The sequence below is a fragment of the Pongo abelii genome, chromosome 1 (assembly GCF_028885655.2).
Source record: "Pongo abelii isolate AG06213 chromosome 1, NHGRI_mPonAbe1-v2.0_pri, whole genome shotgun sequence".
NCBI classification, from domain to species: Eukaryota; Metazoa; Chordata; class Mammalia; order Primates; family Hominidae; genus Pongo; species Pongo abelii.
The window spans coordinates 158,258,420-158,273,077 of record NC_071985.2 but is presented as its reverse complement, the minus strand read 5'-3'; the positions used below and the strand labels follow the sequence as shown (position 1 = coordinate 158,273,077).

At 42.7% G+C, this 14,658-nt stretch overlaps 1 protein-coding gene across 7 annotated transcripts in view; it reads left to right on the top strand.

Moving 5' to 3' along the window:
• TYW3 (tRNA-yW synthesizing protein 3 homolog) overlaps positions 1-14,658 on the top strand; it is a 43,611-nt gene that overhangs the window by 16,002 nt on the left and 12,951 nt on the right. For 5 of the 7 annotated variants that reach the window (NM_001133220.1, XM_054537722.2, XM_063719233.1 and 2 more), the window contains 3 exon segments: positions 243-341; positions 9,889-9,960; positions 13,422-13,555. In NM_001133220.1, coding sequence (NP_001126692.1) covers positions 243-341; positions 9,889-9,960; positions 13,422-13,555 — 305 coding nt within the window. 7 annotated transcript variants of the gene reach the window in all.

The following is a 14,658-nucleotide window of genomic DNA, read 5'->3' as shown; positions in this document are numbered from 1 at the left end:
GTACACTAATAGGTAGAAAAAATGGTATAGAAGATTTATGGGAGAACTAGAAATTTTAAGAAAATAAGCAAATAAATTTTTGGTGAAAAAGGATCAAGAAAGCAGAGGGAAAAGTTATTGCAGAAAAAATATGCTGAGTTATTCTGAAAATTTCTAAGAGAAATTGAAGTTATGTATGGGGTAAAGGGTCACCAAAGGACAGGCCATATACTTGCGTCTGATACCACTGTTCATTTATTTAGATTGTAGCTCTGAAGAAAGCAAATGGTGATGCCACTTTGAAATTTGAACCATTTGTTCTTCATGTGCAGTGTCGACAATTGCAGGATGCACAGATTCTGGTAAAATTTTGTTGTAATTGTGCTTGAATTTATAGATATGTGGGTAGATGTAATTTTAAGCTTTTAACCTGCTATAAATATCAATGAGATATTACCTTATTCAACTAGTTATATATTTATTATTTATTGGTCTGCTCAATCTATTAATTTTTAAAATTAGAAAAAAAGAGTAGCTAATCATTACTAGGAATATATAAGTCCCAGGTTATGCTTCCTGTTTTCTTTCTTAACGTTTATATTTATAAATTTTACTTCAGCATTCTATAGTTTGTTTTTGTTTGCCAAGCTTTAAGAAAAAATACTGTGGAACTCCATGTAAAATTAAGAGTTTTAAAGAATATTTCATTTTTCCCATTTAAATGAGCATGAGATAAACATCTGTTTAGTCTTGATTCTCCTTTTTATACCTTCTATATATTTATATATAAAACTAAATTGCATTTTAAGCAACAATAATGTATTGAGTCTCAGTGTGTCAAGTACTAGGGGCACAGTAATGAACAAGATTAGAGACTGTCTTGGTTCCTCTCCCAAAGTTAGGAGACAGCAAAAACAAACAAGTGAACAGGCAAAAAACAAACAAACAAAAAACAAACTGCAAGTTGCAAAGTGTTCTACCAAAGGAAAAAACAACCTGGTAATAGAGAAGAGTGCAAAAAGCAGCTCACTTGAAGACAGGCTTCTCTGAAAAGCTTTCTTTAAGCAAAGACTTAAAGGAACAGAAAGAGCTAGGCATGTAGCTGGGAAATGAACATTCCATGAAGATGGAAAAGTATATACAAAGTTTCAGTGGGTCTAGAGAGTGGAAAGAAGGTGCGAGAAGGAGGCTGGGGCCAGGTCAGTTAAGGCTTTGTAGACCAGATTAAAGAGTTTGAATTGCTTTCTGAGTTCAGGGAAAAGTTATTGAAGGGACAGTTTTAAGCAAAGAGTAGCTTTCTAGGTTTTTGTTCTGAAAAACTCAGTTCTGCTGCAGCATAGAGAAAGGAGTGCAGTAAGTGGAAAGAGATGAGTTAGGAGTAGTTTGTGATGATTTAAGTGGGAAGTGGTGGTAGGTTGGCATAAGGTGATAGCACCAAAGCAGGTGAGAAAGGAATAGATTCAAAATATATTTCAGCATTTGAATCAACAGACTTGTAAGGTTGCCTGGGGAAGGACAGCCAGAGGGCGGAGGAGAAAGAGGAATCAAGGATAACTACTTAGGTCTGGCTGGAGCCCCTAGCTGTATGGTAGTAGCCTTTGTCCAGATGGGGTGTGCTGAAGTTGAAGTGTGTCCAGAATTGGTTCCTTCCTTCCAGAATTGGTTCCATTCTCGCTGACTTCAAGAATGAAGCCGCGGACCCTCGCAGTGAGTGTTACAGTTCTTAAAGATGGTGTGTCCGGAGTTTGTTCCTTCAGATGTTCAGATGTGTCTGGAGTTTCTTCCTTCCAGTGGGTTCATGGTCTTGCTGACTTCAGGAATGAAGCTGCAGACCTTTGCAGTGAGTGTTACAGCTCTTAAAGGTGGCATGTCCAGAGTTGTTTGTTCCTCACAGTGGGTTCATGGTCTTGTTGATTTCAGAAATGAAGCTGCAGACCTCCACAGTGAGTGTTACAGCTCATAATGGTAGTGCGGACCCAAAGACTGAGCAGCAGCAAGATTTATTGTGAAGAGCAAAAGAATAAAGCTTCCATAGCTTGGAAGGGGACTCAAGTGGATTGCTGCTGCTGGCTCGGGTGGACAGCTTTTAGTCCCTTATTTGGCCCCACCCACATCCTGCTGATTGGTCCATTTTACAGAGAGCTGATTGGTCCATTTTACAGAGTGCTGATTGGTGCATTTACAGTCCTTTAGCTAGACAGAGTGCTGATTGGTGCGTTTTTTACAGAGTGCTGATTGGTGCATTTACAATCCTTTAGCTAGACACAGAGCACTGATTGGTGCATTTTTACAGAGTGCTGATTGGTGCATTTACAATCCTTTCGCTACACACAGAGCGCTAATTGGTGCGTTTTTACAGAGTGCTGATTGGTTTATTTGCAGTACTCTAGCTAGACAGAAAAGTTCTCCAAGTCCCCACTCGACCCAGGAAGTCCAGCTGGCTTCACCTCTCAATCTCCCCTCTAAACAGGACACCTCAATTGCTGCTGGGAATTGGGTGATGACGGCTCTAGCTAATTCCTGCTGGATAGGGGTGAAGAAGGGTCCCTGCAGTTGTAGTGTCCTCCAGAGGGGAACTCTTTAGACCAGTGAAAGGGCCAGTGGGTTGGTCCAGGGGTCCTCGGTAGAAGTTGTTAGTTGAGCTCGTTTGGCTACAGTATATAGTCCTATCGCAAAGAGTATGGTTAGTATGCTGCTAAATAATATGATGAAATAGTAAAAGGATTCCATTAAAGGGGTAAGGAGAGGTGTTAAAGATTATGTAGGTTTTCACTTACCTTTCTTAAGGAGGAAGCGGTTTTTCCTCAGGATCAGAGGTAGGAGCCTTTTTAGTCTGGGATGTTTCCTTCCAAAATAGGAGATGCAAGTCCTCCAACGGTTCGCAGGTGTATCGAGGCTGGTCTGGCTGATCTTGGGACTCCTGAGCTGATGGTCCCCTAGGTTCCTCAGGGGGTGTCCAAAATTTAACTGGGGTGTGGTGAATCTAAGATTCCACTCCTGCCACCTTAACTGCAGTGGGGGTAGAGAGGATTACTGAGTATGGTCCTTCCCACAAAGAATCTGTAGATGGGGAGGTAGAGGGGAGAGATTTGACCAAAGCTAGATCTCCTGGTTGAAACAACTCTGTTCCCTTTTCTCTGTGACATCCTTCAGGTAGGTTTTTAAGGTTTCATTGATATTTTGGCCAAAGAAGTTATATTTTTGACCAAGTTGGCCGTTTCCTGATCAAGTAGGAGTTCATTTGTGAGAGAAGTTCTTCCATACAGCATTTCATATGGACTGAGCCCCATTTTGTGAGGACAATTTTGGATTCTCAACAAGGCCTTGGGCAAAAGAGTAGGCCATGGGAGATGAGTTTCTTGTATTAGTTTCCTTAAGTGCCTCTTGAGTGTTTCATTTGCCTTCTCGACCTTCCCTGAGGATTGTGGCCTCCAGGCGCAGTGAAGGTGATATTGTATCCCTAGCGCCCTGGAAATTCCCTGAGTTATCATGGCTTTAAAAGCCGGACCACTGTTGCTCTGTAAGCTTTGGGGAAGCCCAAATCTAGGAATTATTTCATGACTTAAGACTTTAATCACTTCCTGAGCCTTCTCTGTCTTGCAGGGGAAAGCTTCTATCCAATTTGTAAAGGTATCAACACAGACCAACAAGTACTGAAATCCCTTTGACTTAGGCATATGAGTGAAGTCTAACTGCCAGTCCTCTCTGGGATAGTGACCTATTCTTTGTTCCCCAAAAGGGGCCTTAGGGTGAACCAAGGGATTATTCCTTTGGCACACCCCTCACAGGCTTTGACTGCCTGTTGGATGGTCTGGAGGAGATTTGGCCCTGTAAATAGGGATTTGGCCATTTGATGCGTGTTTTCAATACCCATATGAACAGTTTGGTGGAGGGGTTTAAGTATTTTCCACTGGCTGGCTTTGGGTATAAGTACCTTTCCTTCTTCTGTCATTAACCACCCTGAGGGGAGAAAACTATGCCCCTGTGAAAGTCCCCATTCTGTTTTGGTTGGGGAATACTGGAGCTAAACCTCTTGGAGGGGTTTGTTCCATACCAAGGGCCTTTCTGTAGGTATTTCTAATGGGATGTTCCGCCTGGCAGCAATTTTGGCCTCCGCATCTGCCCGACGGTTTCCTTCTGCCTTTTCTCCTTCACCTTTCTGATGGCTTTGGCAGTGTAAGACTGCCACCTCCTTGAGTTTTTACACTGTGTGCAGTAACTCCATAATTTCCTTGTGGTATTTAATGGGAGTTCCCCCAGAGGTTAGGAACTCCCTTTTTTCCGTATTGCAGCATGGGCATGTAGGATTAGATAAGCATACTTACTATCTGTAACAAAGTATCCCAATCACAACTGAGGAGGTGGGAGAAATACCTGGTTACAGACTGTCCCACGATTCCTCGAATGGTAATGGACCTTGAGGACAGCTCCCTGAGACAGGAGATTAACACTGAGAAAGCCTCACCAGTGTCCAGGAGGAAGTCAATTTCCTGGCCCTCAATGGTTAAACATACCCGGGGCTCAGTGAGGGTGATGACATGAGCTGGCGCTTGCCCCAGGCACCCTCAGTCCTGTTTTTGGTTCAGCTGGTTGGGGGCTCCTGGACCAGAGAACCTTTGTTCTCTGGGGCAGTGCACCTTCCAGTGATTGCCTCGGCATAGCAGACGTGGACGAGCAGGCAACTTGTTTCTTGTTGGACAATCTTTTTTAAGGTGTCCTTGCAAACCACACTGGTAACAAGCCCCACTGGTGATTGGCCTGCTCCATTTTATGTCCTCTCTGAACCATCAAGGTTTGTTTGTCTGAGGGCCGTGACTAAGGCTGCAGCCTTTCTCTGATCTCGCTTTTCCTTTTGGGTCTGTTCCTCTTGGTCCCTATTATAGAACACCAACGTTGCCAGGTTTAATAATGCCTCCAGATTTTGTTCAGAGCCCAGGGCTTGCTTTTGGAGCTTTCTTCTGATACCTGCGGCTGATTGGATAATAAACTCATCTTTAAGGATCAGTTGACTCTCGAGTGAGTCGGGTGACAGGGGAGTATATTTTCTTCAGGCCTCCCGTAGCCGCTCGAGGAAGGCAAAAGGATTTTCTTCCTTTCCCTGAGTTACGGTGGACATCGTTGAATAATTCGTGGGCTTTTTCCTAATTCTCCTTAGTCCTTCTAGAACACAGGTCAACAGATGTTTATGACTCCAGTCCCTATGATCTGAGTCGAGGTCCCAGTGGGGATCCATACTGGGGATGGCTTGCTGACTGGTAGGGAATTTGCCACTTTCTTTGGCTGTCATTCTGTCGCTTACTTGACTGAGATATCAGGTATCTCCAAACTCTCAAGGCTGCAGCTAAAGCCACATTCTTTTCATTAAAGACCAGGGTTTGATCTAACAATGCATGACATCTCTCTAAGAGAGATCAAAGGTTTGCCGTAGAGCCTGTAGGACATCTGTATACCTATCAGGATCATCTGAAAACTTCCCCAGATCTACTTGATCTGCTTTAAATCAGAGAGGGAGAAGGAGACATGTACCCAAGTTGGGCCAAATTCCCCTCTCCCTACTGCTTGAAGGGGACATAACTGATAGCCCAGGGGTTTTTGTAGTCCTTTGGAGATTTCTTTGCTTGTTTCCTTCTGGGCGGGGGAGATTAGAGGAGGCTTATCATTAATAGGAAGGGGAGCTATAGGGAGGCTAGGATATGGGGGTAAGCTGAGAGGTCCTCTTGTAGGATGTAAATTGCAAGTTTGCATAGTTGTGTATTCTCCTTCAATGAAAGGAAAGCTTGGACATAAGGTATTTCACTCCATTTACTTTCCCTGTTACAGAAAAGGTCAAGCTGCAGGATAGTATTGTAATTTGTACTTCCCTCAGGTGGCCATGTTTCCCCATCAGAGAGAGAATATTGGGGCCAAGCTGTAATGCATAAAAAAATATCAGCCGCCTCTTTTTAAGGGTTTGCGGGTCAAATTGGTCCCAATGGCTTAGGATGCATTTCAAGGGTGAGCCTATTGATGCCTGAGTGTTTGGCCGACAGGTGCCTGGTATTTAGCCCCCGAATTCTAAGGAAAAATAGAACAGAATAGCAAACAAAAGGGGTCCAGTGGTACTCACCACTTGGCAATAGGTGATTGTCCCATCTGGGTTGCCAAAATGTGTCCCATCTGGGTCGCCAAAATGTGTCTGGAATTGGTTCCTTCTGGTGAGTTCTTGGTCTCACTGACTTCAAGAATGAAGCCGCAGACACTCATGGTGAGTGTTACAGTTCTTAAAGATGGCGTGTCCGGAGTTTTTTCCTTCAGATGTTCAGATGTGTCTGGAGTTTCCTCCTTCTGGTGGGTTTGTGGTCTTACTGACTTCAGGAGTGAAGCCACAGACCTTCACAGTGAGTGTTATAGCTCTTAAAAGTGGCATGTCCAGAGTTGTTTGTTCATCCCGGTGGGTTCATGGTCTCACTGACTTCAGGAGTGAAGCCGCAGACATTCGCAGTGAGTGTTACAGCTCTTAAAGGTGGTGTGTCCAAAGTTGTTTTTTCCTCCTCGTGGGTTCGTGGTCTCACTGACCTTAGGAGTGAAGCCACAGACCTTCGCAGTGTGTTACAGCTCTTAAAGGTGGCCCATCTGGAGTTGTTTGTTCCTCCCAGTGGGTGAGTGGTCTTGCTGACTACAGGAATGAAGCCGCAGACCTCTGCAGTGAGTGTTACAGCTCATAAAGGTAGTGTGGGCCCAAAGAGTGAGCAGCAGCAAGATTTACTGTGAAGAGCAAAAGAACAAAGCTTCCACAGCTTGGAAGGGGACCCAAGCGGGTTGCCACTGCTGGCTCGAGTGGCCAGCTTTTATTCCCTTATTTGGCCCCACTTACGTCTTGCTGATTAGTCCATTTTACAGAGAGCTGATTGGTCCATTTTACAGACTGCTGATTCGTCCATTTTACAGAGTGCTGATTGGTGCGTTTACAATCCTTTAGCTAGACACAGAGCGCTGATTGGTGCTTTTTTACAGAGTGCTGATTGGGGCGTTTATAATCCTTTAGCTAGACACAGAGCACTGATTGGTGCATTTTTACAGAGTGCTGATTGGTGCATTTACAATCCTTTAGCTAGACACAGAGCGCTGATTGGTGCATTTTTACAGAATGCTGATTGGTGCATTTACAATCCTCTAACTAGGCAGAAAAGTTATCCAAATCCCCACTTGACTCAGGAAGTCCAGCTGGCCTCACCTCTCAGAAGGAATGGGAATCAAGAATGTGATTCATATGTTAAGTGTGAAATGTCTGTTAAGACACCTGTTTTTGTCTGCTAGCATTGCCATAACAATATAACACAGACTGGGTAGTATAAACAACAGAAATTTATTTTTCTCACAGTTAGGAGGCTGAAAGTCCAGGATGAAGGTACTGGCAGGGGTAGTTCCTTCTGAGGCCCTTGTCCTTGGCTTGCAGGCAGCTGCCTTCTCCCTGTGTCCTCTCATGGCCCTTTCTCTATGTATGCATGTCACTTGTTTCTTCTACTTATTGTAAGGACACCAGTCCTGTTGGATCAGGGCTCCATCCTTATGATTTCATTAAACCTAATTACCACCTTAAAGGCCTCATCTCCAAATATAGTCACATTGGAGGTTAGGGCATCAACATAGGAATTTTGAAGCCCTGTAGACACAATTCAGTCCATAACAACACCACCTAAGTGAAAATTTCAAATAGACGTTTGGGTAGAAGTCTGGAACTCAGGGGAGCCATGTGGACTGAGGACAGACATTGAGAAGACGCCAATACACAATTATTTTAAGCCATGAGCCTAGATGAAATCCTCTGTGGAGAAAGTACAGAAGAAAAAGAGAAGAGGGCCTGAGGAACACGAGCATTTAGAGATAGTCTCCAAAACATAGTGTTTAATCATTTAGTGGCTCATGGCTTCAGTCTCTGCTCTAACCCTGAACTTTTATCTAACCTTATTTTAGTCTCATTATACCACATCACATCACTGATGTGTCTCCAGACTTTAACTCTCCTGTTTCTATATCCATGTTCTGTTCTCTGTGCTAATCCTGATTGAGCCCAGCCTTGCTCTTCTCTGGGCCTAAGCCTCATTGGAAGGCTAACATTTCAGGGAGCTAATTGAAGTGGACTTAGAGGAACTGAGAAATTCACTCATTCACAGCCTCTTTTTGAGGGGGATCCTTACCTAAGGAGCTTATGTTTGTATTCTAGGGGACAGAGGCAGGCAATAAGTATGTAAAGTATGTAATAAAACAATTTCTCACTGTGAAACGTGCTATGAAGGAGATAAGAAGGGCACTCCACTAGAGAGTCAGGGGAGAGCTGCATTTAAAGAGGTGGTTAACGAAGGCCTTTATTTGAAGGTTGCAGTGAGCTGAGATTGCACCATTGCACTCCAGCCTGGGTGACAAGAGTGGAATTCCTTCTCAAAAAAGAAGAGGACCTTTTTAGGTAGTAGCATTGAATGGAAACAGGATGAATGACAAGAAACCAGCCAGGAAAAGAGTAGTCCTGATAGAGGAACAGCAAAAATAAAGAAGTTGATGCAGGAAAGGGTTTGGAGTATTCAAACAACAGAAGGGAAGCCACTCAAGGTTAGAGAAAATAGCAAGGGCTGGAGCAAATAGAACATCATAAGTCATGGTTTAGAGTTTGGATTCTGTCACTAGCTAGTCTGTAAGAATGGTTTGAAGGGGGCAAGAGTGAAAGGAGATTAACTGGGAGACTCCTCCAGAAGTTAAGGAGAGAGGTGATGGAGACTTGAAAAAGAGTGGGCAGTGGATGTGGCAAGAACTAGATTAATTTGAGGTAATCGTAGAGGCAGAATCAATGGGAATTGGGTATAGGGGATGAAGAAGTAGAAAGCATCAGGGCTAACTAGGTTTGGAGCTTGAGCGGCTAGATAGATGATGGTGTCATTTATTTATCCAGTCTAGAAATTAGACTGGATGTGAGTATGTATACATATATGTGTATACACATATGTATACATGTGTGTATACACATATATGTATGTGTGTGTATATATACATATATGTGTATACATACACTATATATGTACATATATACACACACACACATTTACACACACACACATATATATATGGTATTTAAACCAGGGAATCTCAAAAGGAGAGCATGTACTTAGAGCAAGGTTTCTCAACCATGGTGCAGCTGGCATTTCAGGTCAAATAATTATTTGTGTGGGGGCTGTCCTGTACAATGGAGAATGTTTAAGCTGCATCCCTGGCCTCTACCCACTATTTGCTAGAGATCTCCCTTCCTCTTCCCTTGAGTTGTGGCAACTTAACAACCAAAAATGGCTTCAGACATTGCCAGATGGCCCCTGGGGTTCAAAATTATTCTTGCTTAAGAACTACTGAGCTGGAGAAAATAAGGGACCCATGTCTGCTCCCCAGGGCTCTCTGACATTTAGAGACTGACAAAATAACTTACAAAGCCACCCCAGTCAGATCAGAATTTGTATGCTTTCTATGCTTTCTTATATCATTTCAACAAAGTTTTTTAAGCAATAGAAGGGATATTGAGAAACATTGTACTCATTTTAAAAGATTTTGTTTTGTTTATTTTTACACAACACAATTAGAAGAATGATTGTTTTTTGGTTACATTCTGCTTTCTGGAAGCAATCACTAGCCAAATGTCACTGTTTGTGATTGAATTCTACTTTTACTCTTTCTCAATGACACATCCATAGTTCCTATTTCAATATTTTTCCTGATGTTAGGAGTTTGATCAAAGTCATTTTTAACCATAGTCCGTATTGGCTAGCCAAAAAAAAATTTTAAAAACCTTAATAGCTTTTAGGGTTATATATGTTTCTGTAGTTTGTGGAGCCAAACAGATGATCTGATTACCCACAGTATCAAAATTTAACAAGTTTTATTTTCTTACAGCATTCCGTGGCAATAGATGCTGGTTTCAGGAACTCTGGCATAACGGTGGGAAAGAGAGGAAAAACTATGTTGGTAAGATATTTTGTCAAAGAGCAATTTTTTTAGTGTAAAGTGATCCAGAGATTGAATAACCTAATTAGACTCCTGCCTTTCATGTCTCCTTTCTCAAATCTTCTTGCCATTCTCTTACTCATAAACCCTCAGTGACTTTCTCCTTCCTACAGGGCAAAGTCCAGAGTTTGGATTTACAGTTGAGGTCTCATTTAATAATATTCTTCTCCACTTACTTTTAACCTGATTCTTAACTCTGCCCTCCTCATCCTAAGTAGGCAAGGCCCAAAAGCACTATGACATCATGGAAAGAGTCACAGAGAGAGTCCAAAGTCCCCTTTACTGATACCTGCTGGATCACAGCTGTGTGAATTTGGGCAAGCTCCTCAATCCCTCAGGGTTTGAATTTTCTCAGCAGTATCGGTGGTCCAGCAAACTACTGTCGTAGGGCCACATTCAGCCCACATGGGGCCGGATCCCACTATACTCATTTGATTACTTATTGTCTGAGGTTGCTTTTGTGAGACAATGGCAAACTTTAGTAGTTGTGACAGATACTATATGGCTTGCAAAATCAAAAAATGTTTACTATCTGTCCTTTTAGAGAAAAGATTTGCCGACCTTTTGACTAGATGATCTTTTAAGACTTGCATTCTTTTTGAGTCCTTCTCTAGCCAAGCTAGCCCTTAGATATTTTGCCCTATTCTGATCTCCTGTGATATTTACTGTTTGGCATGGCACGTTTTTGAACTATTTGAGATTACCCTCCTTCTACCTTCCTATACTCTCCTATTTTCTATCTATTTTTAACAATAACCTATTTCCCAAATAGGGGTGGACGACAAAGAGGATACCCTTAAAGCATGGCTAAATAGAAAATCAAAGCCTGGCCAGGTGTGGTGGCTCATGCCGGTAATCCCAGCACCTTGGGAGGCCAAGGCAGGCGAATCATGAGGTCAAGAGATTGAGACAATCCTGGTGAAACCCCATCTCTACTAAAAATACAAAAATTAGCTGGGCGTGGTGGTGCGTACCTGTGGTCCCAGCTACTCAGGAGGCTGAGGCAGGAGAATCACTTGAACTCAGGAGGCGGAAGTTGCAGTGAGCCGAGATCACACCACTGCACTCCAGCTGGACAGAGCGAGACTCTGTCTCAAAAAAACAAAGAAAAGAATATTAAAGCCCGTGGTACTGGTTTGTGTCCCCATCTCTTTACTCCATCTGGTAGCCCAGGTGAAAACAGAGCCATTCTTTCACCTTCTTTGTTTCCATATTCAATTCCTTATAGGTCCTATCCATGCTGCCCCTCGTTTCTAATACTTGACCCCACCCTAGGTCTTCTGGCACTGCCCAGCCCTCAAGATCCCTAACCTCAGTCTTTACCATTGTCTCCCGACTAGTCTTCTTACTTTAGGTCTTCTCCTTGAGTCCCTCCAACCAGCGCTCTCAGAATCCCCCTTTTAAAAACTCAGGGCCTTGGCTGGGCGCCGGTGGCTCATGCCTGTAATCCCAGCACTTTGGGAGGCCAAGGTGGGTGGATCACCTGAGGTCAGGAGTTCGAGACCAGCCTGACCAACATAGTGAAACCCCATCTCTACTAAAAATACCAAAATTAGCCAGGCATGGTGGCATGTGCCTGTAATTACAGCTACTTGAGAGGCTGAGGCAGGAGAATCGCTTGAACCTGGGAGGCGGAGGTTGCAGTGAGCCCAGATCATGCCACTGCACTCCAGCCTGGGCGACAGAGCAAGACTCTGTCTCAAAAAATAAAAAGCCTCAGGGCCTCCAAACATTTTCTTGGTATTCAAGGTCTTACCCAGACTATTTTGCATCTACCTGTTTAAGTTTATCTTCCAATTTCATACTTATGCTCCAGCCATATAGAACTATTGATTGTTTTCCAAGGGTATCATGTTCTTTCATGTCTCTATGCCCACAGATAAGTGGCCCCTCTGGCTGGAGTTCTTCCTCCCCCTCCCCGTCTCCTTTTTTTTTTTTTTTTTTTTTTGAGATAGGGTTTCACTCTTATTGCCCAGACTATAGTGCAATGGCTCAATCTGCACTGCAGATTGCAGTGCTCACTGCAACCTTCGCCTCCCAGGTTCAAGTGATTTTCCTGCCTCAGCCTCCCAAGTAGCTGGAATTACAGGCCCCTGCCACCATGCCTGGTTAATTTTTGTATTTTTAGTAGAGACGGGGTTTCACCATGTTGGCCAGGCTGGTCTCGAACTCCTGACCTCAGGTGATCCACCTTCCTTGGCCTCCCAAAGTGTTGGGATTACAGGCGTGAGCCACCATGCCCGGCCCCTTCTTAGTTTTTATGTCTGGTGAAATTGTACTCATCCTTTAAAATCCCAACTCAATTGCTGCCTTTCCCATAAAGCTGAGTTCTTAGACTCAGTTAGTTGCTTTTCTTCAACATTTTCTTGCCAGTGTGTGTGTGTGTATATACATGCACATGCATGCATGTGTGTTTCTTCTGTCATAACTCTTAAAGCCAGAGGTCATGTTATAGTCACCCTGTATCTTCATGCCTTATAGGGAGCCTAGAACATTGCAGATGCTCAGTAAAAGTTTGTGGAGTAGCCAGGCGTGGTGGCTCATGCCTGTAATCCCAGCACTTTGGGAGGCCGAGGTGGGTGGATCACCTGAGACTGGGAGTTCAAGACCAGCCTGACCAACATGGAGAAACCCCATCTCTACTAAAAATACAAAATTAGCCAGGTGTGGCACATGCCTGTAATCCCAGCTACTCGGAGGCTAAGGCAGGAGAATCGCTTGAATCTGGGAGGCAGAGGTTGCGGTGAGCTGAGATTGCACCATTGCACTCCAGCCGGGGCAACAAGAGCGAAACTCTGTCTGAAAAAAAAAAAAAAAGTTTATGGAGTGAATTTTTATTCTCATAATAATTTTTATAGAGCTTGTATGGTTGTTCTTAACCTCTGTCTAGTGTTTGCCTCTACTTGGAACATGTTGACTGTTTCATCAACAGGGCTATTAAGATTGTGAACCCTAAAGCATTGAGAAGCAGCTCCTGTGTATGATAGAGGAGGCATGGTTTACTCTTGTAACTGTGCTCTGCTCCAAGAGCACTGAGACCCTTTGGCATCCAGTTCTTTTTGATTTTCCCTTGAGATTTCTGTTGAGGTTTTATTTCTTTCTTTAAGTTGTGTATTATGGCTTTCTAAGCTATAGTGAGATTGAAATTGTTAAAAGTTATTTGATTCTTTGTTACCATCTGTTTCTCTGAAAGATAATGTATAGAATGTCTTTCTTTAGAAATGACTGTAGATGATGGAAAAAATTTTATTTAATCTCCTTTGATTTAACTGTGCTCAGCTAAATTCTATCAAAGCACTAACTTAACTGTTGTAATGGAACTAAATTATGTTCAAACACAGCCCTGACTGGGACTTTTCTTGAGTTATTTTCAGTTTCTGTGGTATCTAAGTCTTCATATCTAAATTGTTTTTTCCTTGTAGGCTGTCCGGAGTACACATGGCTTAGAAGTTCCATTAAGCCATAAGGGAAAACTGATGGTGACAGAGGAATATATTGACTTCCTGTTAAATGTGGCAAATCAAAAAATGGAGGAAAACAAGAAAAGAATTGAGAGGTATATTAATTGGGTATTTCCATGTTATTCATATATGCCTAGGTCATCCTTGAAAACATTAATACTTACCATCTTCAGTTTATAATGCCAACTGTTTATCTATTTGTAGATAATTTAAAAATACTTTTATTATCAATAATAAAAAGATGATCAAAGTAATAGATGAGAGTAGGTCAGGCTGCCATGGGCACTAAATGGAGCATATTCAGGAGAGGCTTTCTGGGGGATGGTAGGGCACGTGACCACCAGAAGCCGGCATAAAGGAGAGAAACATAATCATTCCGGAAAGACAGCCCAGCAGCCACAGGAACCGTAACTGATCAATTTGAAGGCAGCCAGGGAAGAGGTGCACACTGCCCCTAGATGTGACCTCTCAGAGATTACCTAGTCTTTCCTGTTGAGGGGAACAGCCTGGTTGACTTTTTTTGTCTGATAAATATTTCACTTCTCTGGCTTAGGCTAGTTTAATACCAAACTCTTGTCATGGATTAGATCTAGAATTGCCATAACTTTCTCAATGGAAGGTATGGCTTTCATTTCACATCTCCGTACTTCTTTTGTTCTTCATCGTTACCTCCTGGCAAAGGAAACTTTTATATTATTTTCTTTTACAACTTTTTCCCAAGAATAAAGTTTATACACAAAGTAGTAAATATTATGCTGTCTTTCATATATGAAAGTAATGCCACTGACCTACCATCAGCTAGATGCACAGTTTTGAGTTATCCAAGGAGTAATAGCCAATTTGATGTCATTTATAATTTTCTTTTTTCTTCTCCCCACTCTTTTGGCTACTTCCATTCAGTCAATCGCTGCCTGAATATCTCTTCAGTCATTCTGTCTCCATCCATACTGCTTCTTTCCTCATTCACGACCATCGCAATAGCCTCATTCAGGATGCTTCTAGTATGTCTCTCTGCTAAGCCATTCTTTATCAAATCATGTTTGTAAAGTGCAAAGGATTCCTATTGCTTAACTTGCCTGCTTAAGATCTTTAATACTTAGAACTTTTTTTGAAGCATTGAAGGCCAACAAGTGCTAGTGGTGGCAGTGTAAAAGGGTGAAATGAGGTAGAAGTACGCCACCAAGGCAGAACTGGGTTC